General features: G+C 38.7%; 1 protein-coding gene across 2 annotated transcripts; it reads right to left on the bottom strand.

Annotated features, from left to right (window-relative positions):
- Window positions 1-904: 904 nt before the first annotated feature.
- Window positions 905-21,369, bottom strand: FBXO9 (F-box protein 9). 2 transcript variants are annotated; one of them, XM_086631365.1, is made up of 13 exons: window positions 21,174-21,369; window positions 16,990-17,063; window positions 15,813-15,971; window positions 15,315-15,372; window positions 12,837-12,936; window positions 10,269-10,399; window positions 7,664-7,778; window positions 6,866-6,984; window positions 6,489-6,579; window positions 5,380-5,475; window positions 4,510-4,603; window positions 3,618-3,772; window positions 905-2,286 (listed from the first exon to the last, which is right to left on the bottom strand). In XM_086631365.1, the coding sequence occupies exons 3-13, from the start codon at window positions 15,957-15,959 to the stop codon at window positions 2,178-2,180; spliced, it is 1,215 nt and encodes a 404-aa protein (XP_086487491.1). In that variant the 5' UTR covers window positions 15,960-15,971; window positions 16,990-17,063; window positions 21,174-21,369; the 3' UTR covers window positions 905-2,177. The 2 variants fall into 2 exon arrangements, with proteins under 2 accessions (XP_086487491.1, XP_086487490.1); XM_086631364.1 differs by having other exon boundaries at window positions 16,990-17,067; window positions 21,174-21,206.
- Window positions 21,370-21,535: the final 166 nt, after the last annotated feature.

A 21,535-nucleotide genomic window follows, 5' to 3' on the forward strand; every position in this document is an offset into this window, starting at 1 on the left:
TTTAGTAGCTGCATGTTACAGACAGAAATAGCACCTGCTGATAAACCATTTCAAAAGTCAAAACCAGCTTGACTTTCTTATATCACCAAATGCAGAGGAACAGCTCAGTCTCACAGATAGAAGGCTCATGTAATTTTCTTGGTGAAGGAATATTTCATATAATCTTAAAATAATCATTGCCTGAGACTTCTGCTGATTCAACATCTCAATTTACAACAGGACATTAGCCAGCTTTTCCTTGCCGCCCAGAGCGTATTTCAAACACACAGCCAAGGTAAGAGAAAACAAAAGCTCAGAAGAAGCAGGTAAGTCTTGGTATGAAAAGAGCTTTGAATTGAAAGGCCATTCTATTACATCCAACTGGACAAAATTATACCTAAACAAACAACTGGTACAATCTTCTGATTCTTGTGACAAAAACTTTTGATGTTTCTCAGCAGGCAGAATCAGTTTTTTGTCTTTCACCTTCAACAAAAGTGTAGGTAACTAACATCTTTCCCTGTTTAAAAACTTGGCAGTAATTCAAAACAAAAGGCTGATATTCTTAAGCAATCAGTTTCCCTTCAGCAACGAGAACGCAATACGCTCCTTATTAAATGTTCTGTTGTATGAAGTAACAGGGCAATTGCAGTCTAAGGCCAAAGAAGGGTTGTAGGCAGAGTCTTATTAGACTAGATAGAAAAAGCACAAAGTTTCAGATATACACATCCTTATTTGGAACTCAGGTACCTGAAAGCTTCTTTACTTTTCTTAGATAACCTGTAATTAGTATAATAAAAAGTCATTAAGAGGTTAATTCCATCTATCGATTTTCCCTAGCATGGTTTATGCATGGTTAACTCCTAACTAATCTTTAACTGTATGAAAATAATGATTTCTTGGCAAAATAAGAAATTGCAAGGGATTGTATGTTCAAAATCATGATTTATTGATGTATTTTTTTTTCATCATATAGTTCCTTGCAAAGATACACTTTATAAATTATGGAACAAGTATAGTTCTTTCCACAGCTTTCACATTTTAGCCTTTAAGTCCAGGTCAGTATTTCAAAATGAGATGTTCAAAGGTAAATTATGCAAAACGGCTTTTAAAAACTACACTAAAAAGCTTCAGTTCTTTCAGAATCCAAGATACACACACAATAAGCGGCATTACAGCGTCCGCACTACACCCCCAAGCGACACATGCGGGAGAAGCAGCGTACCCTGCCTGCACCAAACCTCGAGGTACACTCCATGATTAGCAGCACACAGCACCTGAACACCTACAGCAGTCTCAAAAGGGATCTTAGTACACAACAAACGCTCAAGGGGTTTACAGCACCTGCAGCAAGGTTAGGTGAAGGGTTACCACACAGCACGACCATGCCCACGTGAGCCCTGCTGACCTGCACACCCAGGCCCGGCCAATGCGCGTTTCACCACTGCGCTGGGACACCTCCCCAGCAGAGCCATGCGCCCTGCGAGCTTGTCCTGCAGCAGGAGAGGACAACTCACCACCCACAACCCTCTCCCCTGCACGCCCGTCCTGCTGCGCAGGCAGGCTCCACTGAACTACCAAGAGCAAAGGACATCACTGACCAACTGACATCACTGCACTGGTGGGGACGCACCTCTGCGGTTAAACTTTATGCTTGCTTGCCCTTGACTGTTTTTTCTTAAGGTTGATGTTGACAAAATGCCAGATCTTAAAGGCAAACAAAGTAAGTTTAATTTAAAGAAAACATTTATTTGAAGTTCTTTTAAGTCACACAGTTTAACAGATGTAAGACAACTTTCTCCCTTTCACATCTCAAGCCTTCACCAGAGACCACACACGCTGTCTCATGGACAGCGAGATTTTCCTATAACAATTCCTTTTGGACAAACCAGTGTCCAGGCAGATGAAGACTCACATTTTAAGCAGACTGATTTATAAAATCTGTTTAAAAAAAACCCCACAAAACAAACAACAAAACTTTTGTTATCAAATTCTTGTCATGAAGTAAAGGTGTTTAATGCTCGCAAGCTTGACCCTAAAACAAAAACCCCAGCCATTCATAATCAAATAGAACATACTGCCTTCAAAAAATTCCCCAGAATTTTAAAATGTTCCAAATATATACACATTTATAACTTAAGTGCACATTAGCTACAACCTTTTATTCATGCAAGAGTTGCGAGAGGAAAAGGTGTTTCTTAGAGCGGCTTTTCTGAAAACGCAGTAAAGCTCTTCACTCGTGCAAAGAACAAAGGGGTGTACATCTTGTCAATGTCGAACGTAGTAACAGCTGTCTCGCCCGTCGATCTGCAAAGAGTATTGCACAAGTTACATGAGATGTGAGTTGCTGTTTAAGTCCCTCAAAACTGCATTCAGTTTAAGTCCCTCAAAACTGCATTAGTGTGTGCCCTAATCTACAGCTGGAACACGAGCATCTTTCACCCTGCCTCGTTCTGGAAGCATCAGAATGTCGGGCGAATCGCACTATATAGAATACGCTTCTATTTTAATATCAAAGAAACCACTTTCCCCTTCCATACTTATCATTAGCTCCAAGACTTGAAACAGCGCAGGATGTCACTCAAGTCACCATATTAATATTGAAGTAAAAAATCCCCTTTGTTTCACTTAGAACCCTGAATTCAGAATACAGAGTGACAGTAAATCTCGTATGTTTAGAAGAGTTGAAAAAGAAGAAATCCAAGAATTTCTGAGCATCAGTGACAAAAAGCATACATCCTCCTAGCTGTGTTTTACACTCATCTTTGTTCCAGTTTTGAAAGCACACCACCATACTGAGAGGTACAGGAGAACCTGTGCAGTATAGGAACTTCACGCTGAAAAGAATGTCTGTGATACTGTTACTTCTTCATGAATTAGGTAAGAAAATATTAGTTTTTATAAAAGTGATTTTTCTATTTATGGAAGTTACAGATGCTCCCAATCACCAGTAGTTTACTTTCTAGATTTTGTACACTTGAAGCTCAATAGCTGAGCTACATCCCTGCAAAAACACTGAATATAGAGATTAAGAAGCCTGGAAGACAAAGCCTTAATCCACCCTAAATGCCAACATCAAGCACCTGGATGGCCAACTTGCCAGTCATTTAGAGCGCTGGGTGAAAGAACAGTGCCGTGGCTCTCGCTCGGTCAGTGACCAGAACAGCTGGTCACATGCCCGTATCTTGCACTGCTGCATTGTATAGTTTGTAAGCGGTACAGTTCTCACATGATGAGTGCACATATTTCCAGCTTGCACATCCACAGAGGAAAAGAAACATACCTTAAAGATAATCTATGTTTACCATACCCCTTTCCTAGCACTGCACTAAGTCGTTCAACCCTAATTCAGTTCTGAAATCATTCAAACACTGTGCATAAATCCTTTAAATGGCTAAAATACTGCAATTCTACTATTAGGAAACTTTCCACACCATTATAGAAACTTACTAAAAGTGGGATTTCTTTAAGTAAAAGTTCACTATGATTTATCAAATCAGGACCAGCTACTGTTTTCAGGACACTTTCTTAAAGTCTCACACTCTTTACATCTTCTGTACTTAGTACTGGACAAATTAGTGTCACCTGTGTGTCTACAGTTAAGCGTCCTTCTTGGATCTTCTTCCCCATTTACTTACCTGTAAGTTATGTGACAAGAATGATGTATCCAGACAAGTTTGTTGAACCTCTGGCGCCCACTGGAGCACAACTGTAGTCCTACATGAAAACTGTGATCGGTTTCTTGTGCAGGAACACGGCGGAAATACCTGTATTTGTGGTAGTCAACTGGTTTCTGTACGAGAGAAAAGAAATTTCATGAACTACAAAGAACACATTCGGCAGCTACTTATCCTGAGGCCTAAGTAACTGTGAGGACAGACTGTTAAACTCTCACACTTAAAAGTAAGTACTGGTATTCCTTGAGAACACATCAATTTAGATGTTAATTATGGAAGAAGTTTTCACAGAAAGTAACACAAGCATGGAGGGCACCACCCAAGCTATGCAAACTCACTGTAAAGTAGGGTAACACTTCTAACTCTTCACAAGTTTCTCTTGACAGACACTTTGTTAATCTGAAAATTTTGTGATGTAAATAAGTTGACCAAATCATTCAGAGTTCTATTAATGAATACTGCTTATCTGGTTTTATTTAATGTTGTGGAACATAACTGCAGAGTATCTCAGAAAATGACCTCTTCATTCTTCTCCTCTGTTTGTTAAGAATGTTAGCAAATAGCACCGCACACAGCAATTAAGCCTAAGGGGGAGAACCGCTGCTCAAACGTGAACCAGATGTTTATCTGTCTTAATAAAGAGAGTATTTCAGATTTGGGGAAAAAAAAAGGGTAAGAAAAATCACCATGCTTACTTATATTTTATTTTAAAACAGTTTAGAAAACAAAATTCATTTTTAAATTCTCTAGTGTAATGCAAATCTTCAGGAGTCTTAAAATATTCAGTCTGAGAAAAAACGTATTAAAAAGCCCCATCCTTAAGCTATTTTTCCTCTTCTATTTTGCTACCTACCTCTTCCTTTTTCTTCGTTATGACAGCAAATACTTTGGTTTGATTGTCTGTTTCCTGGGAAAGGCGATAATGGCCAAGCAAGATTGCATCCGTTCTGGAAGGTTAAAAGAAAGATAGCGTCAAGGACATTAACATATCCTCTGTCTCAAAAGAGTGATGTACTTATAATACAAATATCAACAATGAAAAGATGACTGACTACACATCATAATCAAGGAAACTATTTTTTATTTCCATTTAGTAAAGTACCAGGCTCACTGATGATACAAAACACGGAAAACATTTTAGAAGGTTGCTTTTAATCTTTCCAGATAGGACAGTAAAGATACAGTAGTCGGTTCTCCCTGGCCTGCTGCTAACTATTTTCAGACTTTGGTGAACAGCTCAAACCTCTTCTGAAGTCGCAAACGATCTTCTATGTTTTTAACAAGTCCATGCTAACATCAAAAAGAAATCATGCAATAATTTTGTCACACCCCAGCAAAATCTTCACTCTCCTTCAAAGAGTCAAGGAAGTGTGAGAAGGCAGTCAATAACAAAATAGTACCTTTAAAAGGATTCTAAAACCACCAAGCTATTAGCGTGTATTCTTCCATCTACTTCCTTTGAAAGGTTAAAATCACATCATCCACAAAGGAAATCTAATTACAATATCAGGACCTTAAAATAAAAGATATCTTTGCATAAAGACCAACGTTTTTTGTAGTCCTCAAAAGAGAACTATAAACATCTATAATACAATATAAATAACACTGTATTTTCACTCTTGTTTTCCTAAGTCAGGATATAGAATCCGGGACAAAAGTAAATAGAAATTGCCAGGTGGAAGCAAGATGAAAATTGTAGAGCCAAATATTTTATTTCAATCACCTTGTATTTTTAGTCCGTAAGCGAGGAACTATAGATTGAGGATCTTCAGGAGTTGTTAGCATCATAACTTGACCATCTGGAAAGAATCTCAAATACCTGCAAAAATATAATTACGCAATACAGACCTAGAAATCATATTCTTTTTCTGTTGGGTTGTTGGGGGTTTTTTTAGAATCAGAGGATGTTTCCCACATAGAACTTAACAGGTAATAGGATTTGAAAACACACTTCCTCATATATGTAATATAACAGAAAAAAGCAATCAGAAATCACAAGAGAGTTTTGCAAATTAAAAGATCAAGTTATGAAGAGTTATGAAAGAGGGCAGAAGTTCAGGAGTTTTGTCACCTCTAATCAAAGCAAGAAGGCTACTCTGGAATCAAAACTGATCTCAAGTAAGTTTCTCCATTCCTAGCATTGATTGAGACAAATGCAACAAAAATCTTAATTACAGTATCAGCAGAGAATGGACAATGTCATATTGACTTTTTCAGGTTCTGGGATTTGATCACTTTTTGCAATGCTCAGACACCATGCTGTTTGTGAGACTACAGAAATAGCCATGAGACTCAATGATTTCTGTTAACAGTTTTCAGTCTCAGAAGGGACAGCAGAACGAAACATTAAATGCTGGGAACAGCACAATGAAGATCAGCAGGAAAATAGGCTGAGGAAACAAACGGCAAGGTATTTGCGGCAAGTTGAGAAAGCCCAGTCTCTTGATTATTTACAATTGGTTACAAATGAGTCAAAAGACAATCCTTGTACAATCACTTGTTTTCCCTTTGCTGAAAACAATTATTATAACAGAAATGTAAAACAGAAGTGATTTGCAAAAAGAAATCTGTGGACAAGTATTACTGTTGTTACTCTTTAAGTTTTATCCACATGAAATGGTGTAATTGAGGACAAAATGTGTTTCTAAGCCCATCTCTGATTATCACAATCCTATTTCTTAAGACCTATTCTGAAAAAATATACATAGCTTTACACTCTGTAGTCATTCCATTGAGTTTTACAGAATGATTAATGTTTGTGACATCAAGGTCTGGACTTAAAGAACTTAAGAGAGAGAAACATTTCACTCACTGATTGTACTACAGTTCTACCTGTAATATTCCACTTGGTGCCACGCTCTATAGAAACCATCAAGAGATTGTTCTCCTTGACGTATGTATTTTGTCTTGCTGATATATACACCTACAGGAACAGAAGATGAAAGTATATAAACAAAAATTAAATATATAAATTAAGATGAGAAAGACAATCATCTAAAACTTCTGAGTTTACTTTTGTTATTTAAATACATGAAAGATTTTATTTTTGGCCTTTGCATTCTTCCCTTCTCTTTACAGATGTTCTACGATTCAAAAGCCCAAACACGCTCAGTTTAGGTCTAACAACAATGTCATAAATATCAAACCCACCTGATTGCTTCTGTCATGGTTACATGTAATAAAAAACTGTTTCCAAAAGTACACCTTACCATCAAATCGAACACGAGGCCTTTCCAAAAACATTTCCCTCCAAGAGGCATATGGAACAAGTTTATTGCAGCTCCTGCCCCATATTTTCAAACAGACTTGATGCCAGATTTCAGGATCTCTAGTGAAAATGAGAAAAAAGAAAATCCCATAACTTTCCTGCAAACGTTGTTTAGCTTTTATATATCAAACCACGACAGTAACGCACTCCAGCATTTAGTTTGGATGCAACTGAAAGAACTTTCTTGAACAATAATAGGTCATAATTTAAAATCATTGACTAATTTACTTAATCCTGGAGCGTATGAAATCCACTTCTTCCTCCTAGTGAAATTAAAGAACACAATGCCATTTTCATCCAAGTACAGAAGGACATTGCAGCAGCCTGGCACTTCTCTGCACGACCATATAACGATGACAACACAAGAGACATTATTTTGGAGACCTTGCAACTCTGACTTTCAAACAAGTACAACTTTCAGCCATATTTTTTACTACAGTGAACTAATCTATCTAATATACCATTTAGTGGTGTATTCAAAAGCCAAATGTCACTGAGAGGAGCATAACGTGAAAATTGCCATGGGAAGAAAAAGCATGTATGATTTAGCAGCCTAAAAGCAAAAAAAAAAAAAACAAAACAACCCCAAAACCCACCACCTTTCCAACACAGGCAATTTGCTCGATGGATTTATTATCCACCTCTACACACTGTTTGCATATGCTTGAATGAAAAAAAGCTCTTATTTTCTTCCTTAGAGAAGAGAGAAGCTTCACTCTAGATAACTTATCCACAATACCTAGCACAAATGTAAAATCCTCGACAAACAAGAGATAATTGCTCTAACGATCTTAGGTCCAAGTCACTCGAAACCACCCATCGGAAAATGTACATCAGTACTTCCAGAGGCAACACTGCAAAGAGAAAAAAAATCCTTGTTAGATGGTAACTCATAAATCAATAGCTTTGACTATTACTGAAGTTCTGACTTTCCATTAAAAAATCCTACTTTTTCACATTGTAGCCAGATGCCAGGAAACAAAAATACAATTATCTTGAAAGTCATTATATATTAGAAAAAAGTCACATAATGAGAGAACTAAAAATCGGGAGTTGAAAGTGTATTAAAAGTTAGTGAGAAAGGCCTGCGAAATTAAGCCAAAATTCCTTCCAGTAACTTTCTGCCTCCCTAAGTTTTCTCTGTTGTTTCAGTTGTCTATAATCTTGTTTACTAATCTCACAGCATCAGGAATTACACCTCATTTATTTCCAACTACTGCTGCCTTCCAAGGCTATGTTTTGAACTGTATCACCACATGCACAAAAGACTTGATGATTTTAATAACTGCTTTTATGGAGAAAATAGTTGAGTGGCACAAAGGAACATTAAACAGTAACTAGCTGTAAATGCCGTGGTAGAGACCGCAACTTAATAGAATTCTGACTTTAGAAAAAAAAACGCTTCTTAAAAAATCTGTGTTGCTGCACTCCCAGAAATTCAATGAGACTAGTTTTGCTACAAAATGTGATGAAACTTCAGAAATTTCAGAACACTAACATGATAAAAAGCACACACATCATTGGGCACCAGTTTCTGTGTTTATTTAACACACATCTCATTTTATCTGTCTTAATCTGTCTTAATCTGTCTTAATCTGTCTTAATTCGATGTTTTATTATTGAGAAGTCATAAATTTGCTATATTGCATGTATTTGCAATCATTAAATTAATCTTCCAGTATAAACAAAAGTTGTGCAGATGCATTTATTGCTACAAGGTACAAAACAGTCTGGCAATCTAGGAGCTCTTCGGTATGTGAACTCTTAGTGTCTTGGAGAATGGGAGATACAAAGCCTTAAAAATCTGCTACAGTGCTAACAGGTACCCATCTTCCATTCTGATGGTCACCAGTCAGACAGAGTCTTTGATTTTCCATCTTACAATCCACATTTCTAAGTTTCTAGTAAACCAGGGATTGACAGGACACTTTGCTTCAGATACTGGGCACACCCTATAGGAAAAATATTACAGTATTTCTGGTGAAGAATGCTATCTCGGTCCTAAACCTCACCTGTGTAAAAGGAAAGAAAACTATGAAAAATCGCTCATATACAGGAGCGGAGAAGTAAATATATTCAGTATGTCAGTTACATAGCAGAGGTTTGATCCTGTCCTGTACTAACGGTTAACCAGCATTCCAAGATTATGAACACCAATAAAATGTAAAACGGAATACAGGAAATCAATTCAGCCAAATGCTGTTGCTTCACACTGCTTCAGTTTTCCTTGGGCTGCTGAGGTCTGTGACTATGGTACTACTGTGAGGACCAAGAGGGATCCTTTCCAGCCTACTGACTTCTGAAGAAGACATCGTGATTTTAACAGTTTTCACTCAGCTATAAAAGAGTCGGTAAACAAGATAGTGTAACATGGGACTGGCAGGAAGGTAGAAAATAGAACTAGAAAGAGTTTAAGATTGCTGCTCAACAGAGACATCTCCCAAGATAATTTTGCAGTAATGTCTACAACATCTTGACTTTACTGGCAAAAACCAGAAAAGATGCTTTCCCAAGTACAACGTCACAGTTGTTAAAATAAAAAACAAATCCTGTTTTCTTTATGTTCTGACTTGAACAGCTTGCTACATTTATTTTCCTTCTTTAAGCAGAACAGAGGAGATCAGGCCGAGATTTCCAAGAGCAACTGATAACTTGGGATGCAAAACACACACGCTTTAGAGGCATCCGATTTTAAGAGAGTTCATAGTTCAATTACACTCTCTACAAGTTAGACCTCGTAAGGAAGTCTCAGGACAACTATCCTGGAACTGAAGCAGTGAAAACCACTAACCTTCAAAAGGCTTTCTAGCTATGTTATACAGTCTTGCTGAATCTGAAAACATTTGTTGTAAAAATCTGATACAGAATCAGATAAAAACAGGAAATGCAAAGATGCGTATTCTTCACAGAACAATTGTCTCTTCTTCACGCTTAAGAATTGTAATAAATATTTGAAAAAACAAAAGAACACATTCCACATTTCACTTTTTCAAACATTAACTGGAAGGAAAACTGGAATACACTTACTTCAGCAAGTCTGTTTCTACAAGTTGCTACTTTTAAGTATGACTGATCTGAAAAATTCTACTTAGCAGCAGTACTACATGGAAAAGCTTGTGTGATAAAGGCAATGTCATGCATGAGAAAAAGACCTGTTTAGCTCATTCAGGATCTTTTTTACTTTACATTTAACTACAAAAGTAAATAAAGAGATATTGTGTACATTTCTTTAAAGATAGCTTTAGAATGTGGTTTTTTTTTTTTTAGAATGTTTTAATGAAGTCAGAGTGAAACACCTCTATAAATTCTGCCTCTGAACTCTTACAGTGCATCTTATCTCATACCTGAGATATGGGTCTGGCTGACATCAACTTCAGGCTGACAAAGTTTGACCGAAGATTCCTGAAGAGTTAACTGCTGCTGGAAATCCGACAGGAGATCAGCCATTTTGTCATCCTCTTTGTTATCCTCAACACTAGAAAAGGAGCAATGTTAACACTGTGATATTGGACAAAACATTTCAACAGATGTCCTTATCTTGGCATCAATCCACCATCTTACCTTCATTTAAAGTAGCTGTTTCCTGTACGTTTTCCAATCAATCTCATTTCATCATAAGATAAAACAACTACTGCAATCCTATGAAGTTCATTTAGAATTTACTGGAACCCATCAGACAGTAACAACTTTTTTTTTTTTAAATGTAATTCCAATTCCCGTTTCTTTTTTGATTTGAGAGTTCACTGTTCACTGTTTTTAGGGAAGGAACTGAAGAATTGCTTGACCCCATGAAAAGACAAATCTCATCTTTTACTTTGTCTAAGATAAGCTGTACGCAGAAAATAAAGTATTATCATTGACGGAAAATATATTTTGTAATCCTTGTGTAATCCTCAACAATGTAAGACACAGAAAACAATTAAGAATTTTTAATTTTTTTTTTTTCACTCTTGCATTATTCACTGAAGAGTGATCCTCAGCGGGTTTATTCATCAATAATGAAGAAAAACTTTCTTTTAGGAAAACTACTTTTTACCAATTCTAAGTAAAAACAGGCAGACATAAAAACTGTCAGGAGCAAAAACAAGGCGACAGAACAGAAGCAATGTGCTTGCTGCTCGTCAGTAAACCTGAAGGATTACTAAGTAAAAAAAGAATATTACGATATTAAAAATATCTAAATTTAAGCTGTATGTCATAATATGATCCTTTAAGAGATGCATGTTTGCTCGCATCAAGTAACCACAAACTACACAACTCGCCTTGATCTCATCACAAAGCACTTTGTTTCCCCTGACTTGGTATACAAGCTAGCTAAGAGATCTTCCAGTCACTTTTTAATATTATTCAATTCTGCTCTAAACAAGCTTAATAGAATGAGCTGAGAATATAAGCAAGCAACTAGCAGACCTACCAATGAGTTTTAAAGCATGATACAAAAGAAAATTATGTTTGGGCAGACTGCACACTAAGACCATAGTAAGATGTGCCACTGAACACAGCTTGCTTTATTTTGATGAATACGATGGCCAGTCCCAGTACCTACAGGCTATGCTGTAAATTGTTTTCCTAATGTAATTGTGTAATTTCTTTTTTCTCACCAAGATTGTAGGAAACACCTACAACAGCCATTCAGAAAGCAAAACCACTACAACTAGAATCTCTTGAAAAGACACACCTCGACAAATGTTGCTTTTAAACAACAATTAAAGTGTATCAGCTGTTTTTCCCTCACTGTCACATAGCGTTGGGGACAGTGCAGCAACATCTACAAAACTGAATGAAAATTCATACGGTAAGTGGCAGATGGACAGAGACGCTTAATGAAGGGAATAGAGATAATGATGCTAAAATAAGAAAATAATCCTAAGAAAACCAAGAGTTATGTGACTGTAGTTTATTATCCAGTATTTTGCCAGTGCACAAATACACAGCAAAGATTTCACACTAGCAATGCATCCAGGAACTCAAGTGCCAGATGTAAATAAAGCACTTAGCTCATCTTACTCTCTTTCATACTGAGTCAACTACTGCATTGAAGCGGTACTGCCCTGAAGGAACCAGACTGATCTAGTAACACCACACAGGCATGGCTGTACTTTCCTCTTTTGTTTTCAGTTTTAAAACTCTTGATTTCTCGTAGCTATCAGCAGCATCTAAGGCTGCTACCAATAAGCAGTGAATTTGAAGCTCTGTTTCATAAGCTTGTCTCCACTACGCTGTCCGAGCTATACCAGAAGCTTTGGCCCTAACCTGAATCCTGTTCTCAAACATGTCTTGGGCTCAAGCTAGGTCAACCTTAAGCCACCACACATCTGGTGTGTCGATGCTGGAATGATGAAAGACTAGACTATTCAGATTACAATCTATGAGCTTCTAAATGTATTGCTTCACTTATTGGAGATGTTCCCACTTGGCTGTGTTAGCTTGAAAACAGTAGTATATTCCCTTGCTTAATGACAATGCTTATTCCATGGCACAAAGCTTTCAATAATTGATCTTTTTGCCATCTACAATTTTGTAGATGATCCTGAATGTATAACTCATAAATCCGAAGATCAGACATCAAAAGTAACAAAGTAACTGATGCTTTTTTCTTTTTTGTTCTAAGTAACAACATAACTATTTTTAATCCTTCCACTCCAATTTAACTAGCTCCAAACAAGCATGTTACCTCCTTTGAACTACAGAATAGAAAAGTCCTCAGACTAATGCATCTGTAAGCTTTCTGTGAAGCAGTCTATTCAAATAGACAAGTAGACAAGTTTTCAAGTATTTCAATATTCAAGTAGACAAGTTTTCCAAATGCTAAGAGACTTACAACTGCATATGACAGCAGAGCATTCACATCCTTTAGAAACAAAATTTCAGGTTTCAGTACTCCTACGCACATCGTAAATTTTCATACTTACCACCTCTTTCCAACTCCATCACCATCTGGTGACCGTGTATAGGTGATCTTAAACTCTATGTCCGGTACAAGTTGCATGGCTAGACGATAAAACTTGATGGCTGAAAATAAAGGTTTAATGCTTCAATATGTCCATGCCTATACTAGCTTATCAAAGCAAAGACTTTTTTTTCAGAGAGATGGCTTCAGCTTAAGGCACTAAAAAGTTGGAAAATGTCTTTTCCTAGTAAAGCTTATTTAATCTGAACTCATCAGGTGTAAATTCAATACAGAAGAGAGACACAATAAGCACCTATTTTCAAAACTAAAAACTTTGTGTACTATCTCAAAATAAAGCATGCAAAGACAGTAGTTCTGCCTTAAACACTGAATAGAGAAACAGGCCCAGGAAAATCACCCTGTGGGAAAGGATGGTTATTTAAGCTGCAGAATGTCTTTCTTCTGAGTTAACTGTGGATCCTTCTTAATATAAGTGGATTCATTGGATGTACATTCAGTCTGTTTTAATACCAGTATTAAGATCATATATGTACTTATATGCCTCTTTGCATTCTCACATGGTGATACCAAGACCGGAGGGCAACTCTCCCTCAGTCTGGACCCTTAAAAACAAAATAAAACCCAAAATTAAACATCAGTGAGTATGGAGCTCAGAATTTGTCACATTAATGAGCTTAAGAAGCCTGAGTTTGAAACAAGCAAGTGTTCCTAGTTCCCTGAGTTCACGTCAGGGCCAGTGACTGACAAGTAGTATCCTTTGGCTGGCGAGGATGAGGAACATTAGCAGTCAGCTAAACAAAGATCAGTCTCAACTTTAGCATTTAATCTCGCAGCAAGGCCTATACTGTACCTAAACACGAACACGCTGCTGCACATAACTGCCTCACAAATGTCAGGTATCAGCAGATTTCAGAAGCAGGTTGAAATGTCACTTGAATTCTAGTGACCTGGGCCAGGTCAAAAGATAAGTATGGTCTGAAAACAGATGTCCCAACATGTGCTCAGTAATATATCTGTGTCTGATGTAGGACCTCATCTCTAAGGTCTCACATAGATATATGTGTAGAAACAGTTCCACTGTTTCTTTAAGTCTCAAATCCAACTCAATCAAGAAAGAATGGATTCATATTCCTGCAATCCAGATGTCTAAAACACCCTTGCAAATGCAACTCTGTTAGATGCTCCTACTTCTCTGCTGTTGTGTTTAACACACAAGGAGTACACTCCAGCAGACAAAGCTTTAGCTTTCATTTTATATACACAATGCTTAATACATGGCTTTCCTCGCTTTTTTTTTTTTTATTTAGTTGGAAACTGTTGGTATGAAAGCACCTTCACAATTTACTGCATGATTTTGTAAGTGGTAGATTACATACCAGATTTAGTTCTGACGCCTTTTTTTTTACTGCACATTTAATTCTACACCCAACACACAATTTCGCCCTGTAAAAACATGTAATAAATTATAAACTGAACCAACTAATTTTATTACCTACTGGGGACTCATATTTCTCTCAGTTCATTTGAGATCTGGAACAACAACCAGAAATCCCTTGCAAGGAAAGGAAAACTCCTAGGGTGGAGACGAAATTCTGTATTCAACAGGTGGCTGAGTTCAGGAGCTTCCAGAGTACACTCAGTTTTGCATTTCTTGCCATATTTTGCACCTGCACTTTAACCAAGTGGCCAAAACCTCTAGTGGATAAGCAGGATGGCATGTACATTCCATGTTCCTTTTTTTTTAATGAAAGAAAGAGAAAACTCAGTCTAATAATTGAGTCATCAGTTATTACCTGGTATCTCCACTACTGACCTACAGGACTTACAGGCTTCTTACTCTTTATAATACTTTGAAAGCTAAATATGAGGAAGAAAACTTTGAATTTCCATTTTCACTAGTGCTGATAGCAAAAGGGTAAGCAAGCTAAGCATCTTAAGTATTTATGGCAAACCTCATAGAATTAGACTACTAGATTTAAACATTCACTTCAGGAATTCTTAAAGAAGCTACCTTAGCATGCTGTGTAAATAAAAAAAACAAACAAAAAAACCCAACAACAATAACAAAACAAAAACCAAGTAACAAAACATTCCATGGGTCAAGTAGTTCTGTTCAAAGTGGAACGAAGAAAACTGTGAGCACAGGAAATACAGTATATTGCCTTGTTTCATTACTGTTACAGAAGTCACATAAAGAAGCATCCAGTGCCTCATTAAATTGCTAGATTTCAAAATCTAGCCATTTTGCCTGAAAGCTCAAAACTCTTTCCTTGACCTCACTTTAGCTTTATCTCAACCTTACAACTGTGATATAATGGTTTCTTTTATAGCAAGTTTGTTTGCTTATCCGAATAACTGACCTCTCAAATTACTATCAGTCTGCAGTTTAAGTTCACTGGCATCATGCAGTCTTGCACATAAATCAGAGAGCATTAGATTCCTCTACAATAAGGGTATTCATTGCAGACTTCTGAATTACCTTCATAAAGGGCCCCATTTTGTTCTTCTTCCACTGCCTTCAGGAAAAGTTCTTTTGCCTGCACGATAGATTACACAGAACACTTCTTAAATTCCTTACAAATACAAGCGCATTGTCACTTGACTAAGAATTATTTTTCATCTTACCTCCTATATCCTACAAAGGCAATGAATAAAATAATTCCATAAATAGAGTGAGAAGACATAATCATGCTACAAGCCGTAACTGAAATTCCCAACCAACAAACTATCCACGTTCCTGCTGCTCGCACCCTACCTACAGTCTTTCAGAAAGCAGACTGGGAAGGTGACGCCAAGTCAAGCATAAAAACTAGAAAAATCAGTGTAGGATTATGGAAAGACATCAGTGTGGAGACAGCAGGTTAATCGCCTTTGTAGTTTCTCTAGATGTAATTCAGCATGAGCTTTTAGGACACTTATACTGCAATACCAACACATACAAAAAAATCCCGAAATTATACATCTATCTTTTTTGTACCTTTTCCTCTTTTGCTATCTCCTGTTTCCCTCTGGCATCTACAGACTTTACTCCAGGTCCTCTTGAAGATGCTCTGCATGGCAGAGGTTCCAGCCCACTAGAACTCATACCCGGGGCAAGCTCAAACATCCACTGAGCTCTGAACATCTGGAGCTCTGCCTAAAAAATACGATTAATTCTGATTTAGTATCACATATTCAGACAGTGCATCTTCTGAGGAGAAATTTATAAAGTACACACACAAAGAAGAATTTCAAAATTACGTTTTACACTTCTAAGTCTTAAACAGTTTCAATGAGTTCAGATACAGAGAGTTAAAAACTGTTTTATAGTAATTTTTTTTTTTAAAGTGCACAAGTATTTGTTCAATCTCATTCAGTAACATAAGTGCTTTTACCTGGACTGTTCACCTCAGGAAAAAAAATGACATTTCAGGAAGTGGTTGTTAGTACTATGGTTACGACCTAAGACTCCACAGTGAAGTATTCTTTCTAGACATGGTGTTTGTTCTTGTTTATGCAGAATTATCTTAAACAAGAAGTCAATTTGCTCTTGCAAATAAAATTCAGAAAATCTACTTTTTTGCACATAAGCATACCAAGCTTTATGACAATCAAGGCTGTCATTTATATAATATACAAATAAGAACTTAGACTCCTTTCTCTTTCAAAAAGAAAGGACTATGCTCTGCAAAACAAGCCAAGTTGTAATTCTTGCCATGCATTGTTTCCAGTATCTTTGGAGTTACACTTTACATGCCTCCTGCAATCGTCATGACTTCTGGGGAGCAACTACACAGAAATCTAGTATCGTAAGAGAAGACACTTTTCTATCAGGCTGCTTTTATCAACTTTCTGCTCCAGAAGGGAATGACAACTTAAACTGGAATTTGATTCAGACAAAAAACAGCTGCCCGATTTCTACCGTTCTTCAAAGAAGTTCCAAATCTGCCACAAACTTACTTCTCATCTAGACAGACAACTGAGGACTGAATTTTACACTTAGAACACAATGCAAAATTTACCTATTTCACTTTTGGAGGGGCAGACATATTAAGCATTTGTCAGATCAAGCATTTGTCAGATCAACAAGTATGTGGTAACTAAATGAGCACAAGTAATGCAGCTTAAATCACAGCAGCACTATGTCTGTAAAAAAACACGAGCATGAGACATACCTGAAGATTTGCTTCACCGGATCTTTCATTGTCGTCAATTCTTACCACATCAGAGTGACAATCTTCTTCAGCTTCTGCCTAGTAGAGAGCAGTCAGACATGATTCCAGAGTCTGCATAAGTCCCTACAGCACATTCACAAGGCATAACTGTCATGGACAATAATTTAAAAAAGTTTATGCATAGTCCTCTTTTCCCCATCCTACCCATCTACCTCACAGATCAATCTTAATTGATGATAAAAATTAATCTTAAAATTACTGGTATTGTTTGCACTTTCCTATTAACCCAATAAAGCTGAGTTTTGCATTTCAGTCACATTGATCCAACATAGATTAGTTATGTATCACTTGAAGGCTCACAGCCGTCAGTACACTGCCGTAAGAACTGAATAAATTGAACACCAAGTGCCTAAGTCAAAGCATAGAACCAAAGCTTCAGTATTAAACAGTATCATGCTTCATTCATAGAAGAAATTAAAATTTAATCACTATCTTCTCATTGTAAAGATAACCAGCAGTTTTGATTTGTTTAATACCTACAAAAGCACAGAAAGAGTAGTCCTTTGAGTAACAATAGATACTTTATGAAAATTATGGGACAATACAGGCAATCTCAAAAATTACGTGTGAAACTAAACGAGAAATGTATTGTAAAAGAAAGAAAAAGCTAGCGTGAGAGCCTGACAGCTGGTTTTATTTACAGTACTGCTGTGAGACAGGCTAAACAAATAAGACCTTAAATAAGACCTTTAACTAAACTTAACAGAGCTCTACATAGGAGTTAAGCAGCCAATTTAAGAGCAAAATTTAAATTGCAATTAAAGAGCAAAACTTAAAATGATGCAAATAAATTCTCATTGTGAAATATATTGAGATTTAGGGAATCTGTACTAAACCAAATGAAAACTAATTCTGAGCATCAGTGACAAGCCACCACGATGACAACAGCAGCAATATGCCAGTAAGGAAAAAAAAAACCTCAACAAAGACTAAGACATTTGTTTAAAGTTCTTCCTGCAGCTGAAGCATCCCAGTTTTTCTACCATTCTGAGTTGAAATTCACATCCATGGTTTGGCAAGTATATAATGCAAAATGAGAGTGTAAGAAGGTAAACTTGGCACTAAGATTACCACGACTACTTTCAGAATTTTTGTTTCCCACTCCTTCCTGTTGTAGATAGCACTCAAAATTGACTTCAAGTGACATTCTACCAGTGAGATTCTTCCGAGTTCTTGTAAGGAAATCTCTACCTTCTGCACTAGCAAAGTGCAGAAATCAAAGCATTATTGTATTCAGAAAATTTATAAAATTTTTATAGCATCTGGAAGTTCATGATCAAACTACAGAATACTGGCAAACCTGATGGGAAGGCAACGTTTAATCTCTCTGTCTTGATGACAAACACCTCCCTGGAGTTCAGCTGTTGCACTTGTCTCTGGTTTCCCAAACGACCACAAACTTACTGGCTTGTCACCTGTAAACGTGTTTTCACTGATGTCTCAGTCAATTTATCTTTTACAATTGATAATGCAGACAGTGTTGGCTGGTTAAAGTAAACAGATATTGCATCTGTTTCTACACTGATTTTAAGGCTGTACATTTTTAATTTCTCAGTGGAGAAAACAGGTAAGCCAGAATGCTCTATAGCACTAAGCGTTAAATCTGAGCAAGGAGTAAACAACTTAGAAATTTCCTGGGTTTCGATTCCAGAATTTTATTGCAGGCAGTTAATGTCCTATGAGTTACAGCAGTCCTATCGCGTTATTTTAGCATCCAGGTATTATGTCTACAGTGGCCAAAGAGAGAGAGCCTAAGAACAAGCTAGCACTGAAACGGATGTCTTGTAAGTGCGTTATTTTGGCACTGAGCTGACACAAATGAGGCCATCTCTGCCTGTGCAGAGCGCAAGGCTTCCGGTTTGCAGCTAAATTATGTCCGATCAGCTCCCGGCCTGGGCAGAACAAGCCTGGTTTTATCTGCAAAATGCAGAGACTAGTAATTTCTAAACTAAATCAACACACTATCTTCTTGTGCATAAAGGCACGCCCATTAAGCCTTTAACTCACGAAGTCTGTAAATAAACTAATTTAAGAGTTAAAATTATTTAGAAGGTTATGAAGCTGGCTGAAGTTTACCTCATGTTCAAAAACCTTGTGTTTCAGTAACCTGTTCAAGAGTCTTCATTTTCCTCTTCTCACCTCTGTTCAACTGCCCTACTTCTCCTTCATTTCTGAGTCACAGTCAGTCACGATTCTGGACCAAATGCTTCCAAAATGTCATTCAATGCTCTTTAAAACTTAAATGTACTCTCAAACCAAACAAAAAAAATATACCATACTATGAAGATCTAGTCCACAGCCTAAAAGCTGTCAAAAAACATCACGAAGTTGATGACAACCAAAATTCTGACTTTCACCATTACCTCCATTACAGAGTGCACGTGTGATGTGAAGTCTCTCCTACCAAAGGTTTGTCTTCTGGCAGCAGTGGCAGCGTAAGTGGCCATCCCTCTGAATTTACCAGTAAAGCAATTCATCCACATTGCTACTGTATGGCTAACTGGATTGGAAAAATGATTGCTTTTAACAACTTTCCTGCTATTTATTTGATCTGCTGAAACCTTATGGTTTTGCTAGAACAAATGAGTAAACACAGGTAGAGCTGAAGCAAGGGCCTTCGTTAGCAGACAGCTCGCAAGACCACACCCAAAGCAGGCTGCGACTTGTAAAAACTGGATCCTTGTCCTCCGTCTGACAACACTTGAATCATAGTTATAGTTTCTGAACTTCACAGAATATCATACTGTAACCACTACTCAGTGGATAAATCCAGACTGTTCGTCTTTGTACTGTTGGCCTTCCTCCCGCTACAAGGCAGCTGTCATATGGAACAGTGACTTTATCCTGCTTCAAAGGAAGACATCCCTAGTGTGTACTGATCAGCTTAAGTAATTTTCCATGAGAAAAGCGATAGCCAGTCAAGCCACCAAAAGGTCAACATGTCAAAAGTAAACATCTGAATTGGACTGCGACCTGTAAAAATAAGTCGAATGAGTTGATTTGATTCTGATTTGTTTGCAAAGCTTTAGAAATCATTTGCCAAATGCAAAACTAACTTATTTGCCCAGCTTAGTTTTAACCGTTTTGCAATCAATAATTGCATGCTGATTTCCTCAGAGCACATCACTTACTAAACTGTCTGCAACGTCAAGTCCTTTAATAGTTCAGAATTTTGTTTCAGCAAAATAAAGCCAAGGGTAGAAGCAGTTCAAAGGTGACTGTCACCAGTTGAACCGTGCTACATGTGAACAGTACAGAACTAAGGGATAAGCAAGCATGACATAGCGAAACAGTGACCGATGGCTAACATTCTTCTTGGTTTTAAAAGAAAATGGGGAAGTTGCGCCCTATTTCTACCAATGTGGCAGAAGCAACAATGCATTCAAAAATAAGTTTTAATCACAGTGGCAAGGACTTTTAAGAGCTCCTGAATGACATAAACGGTTTAACTTTGAGTGATCAAGATCCCATCACGGATACTTGAATCCATATTGAGGGGCAGCCAGAAAAGCAGGACTGAACCAAACAATATTTTTGATACGTTAAATCACTGACTCAAATTAAGTAGAGTGCCTGACCCACGGAGCCCTTTAAATTACCAAGGCGCTTTATGCCATCTGTTTTTTGAGGGAAGAAAGAGAAAGGCAGGGCACGCTCATTCGTCATGGCACAGTGATTTGCTCAGGTGTTTCCAGGGATAGCTAGACCGGTCCTGAATCACGCAGCCCCACTCATCAGCCCAAAATCCTCTGCGGAAGGCGGCCGTGCCTCCCGGCGGCGCAGTTATCCGGCATGGGATCCCGGCCAGGATCACGGCACTGTTTCCACAGGCGTCACTCGGTGCCCTGCGGCCGCGGGCAGGCGGGCAGGGCAGGGCTACCTGGCAGCAGCACGGCTCGGGGCGTCGCTCCTCCCGCCCCGGTCCCACAGCCCTTGCCGCCGCCGCCCCCCTCAGCCTCCCCGGCGGCGGGGCGGGGCCGGGCCGCACCTGCCGCGGCGGCCGAGCCCCCACCGCCTCCCCACGGGGCGCCCGGTGCCGAGCCCCCACCCGCACTCCCTTCCCCGCCCCGCCCCGGGCCGCACTGCAGCGGGGAGCAGGGCACGGCCGGCCCGGTCCCGCTCACCATGCTGCCGGCGCTCGGGCGGCGCTGTCCCGTCCCGGGGGTCTCTGCCCCCCCGCTCGGTCCGTGCGTCCTCCCCGCGGGGGGAAATTAGCAGAGTTCTCGGTCGGAGAAGCGCACCACGCAGCGGGAGTAACTGCGGGCCCTGCGTACGGCAGCCATCTTCCCGGCGAGTGAGGGGCAGGCGGGCCGGGAGCAGCGGAGATACGCGACCAGACAAACCCGCAAGGTCAGAGCGCCGCCTGACGCGAGGGCCGCTCGGAGGCGCGGGCGCCGGACGCGCGGACTACCCGTCCCGGCGCGCACCGCGGCCCCGCGGCGGCTCTCCTGCCTGCAGCGATGCGGCGCGCTGCCTGCTGGGAAAC

This window comes from Tauraco erythrolophus, chromosome 2, assembly GCF_009769465.1.
Source record: "Tauraco erythrolophus isolate bTauEry1 chromosome 2, bTauEry1.pri, whole genome shotgun sequence".
NCBI classification, from domain to species: Eukaryota; Metazoa; Chordata; class Aves; order Musophagiformes; family Musophagidae; genus Tauraco; species Tauraco erythrolophus.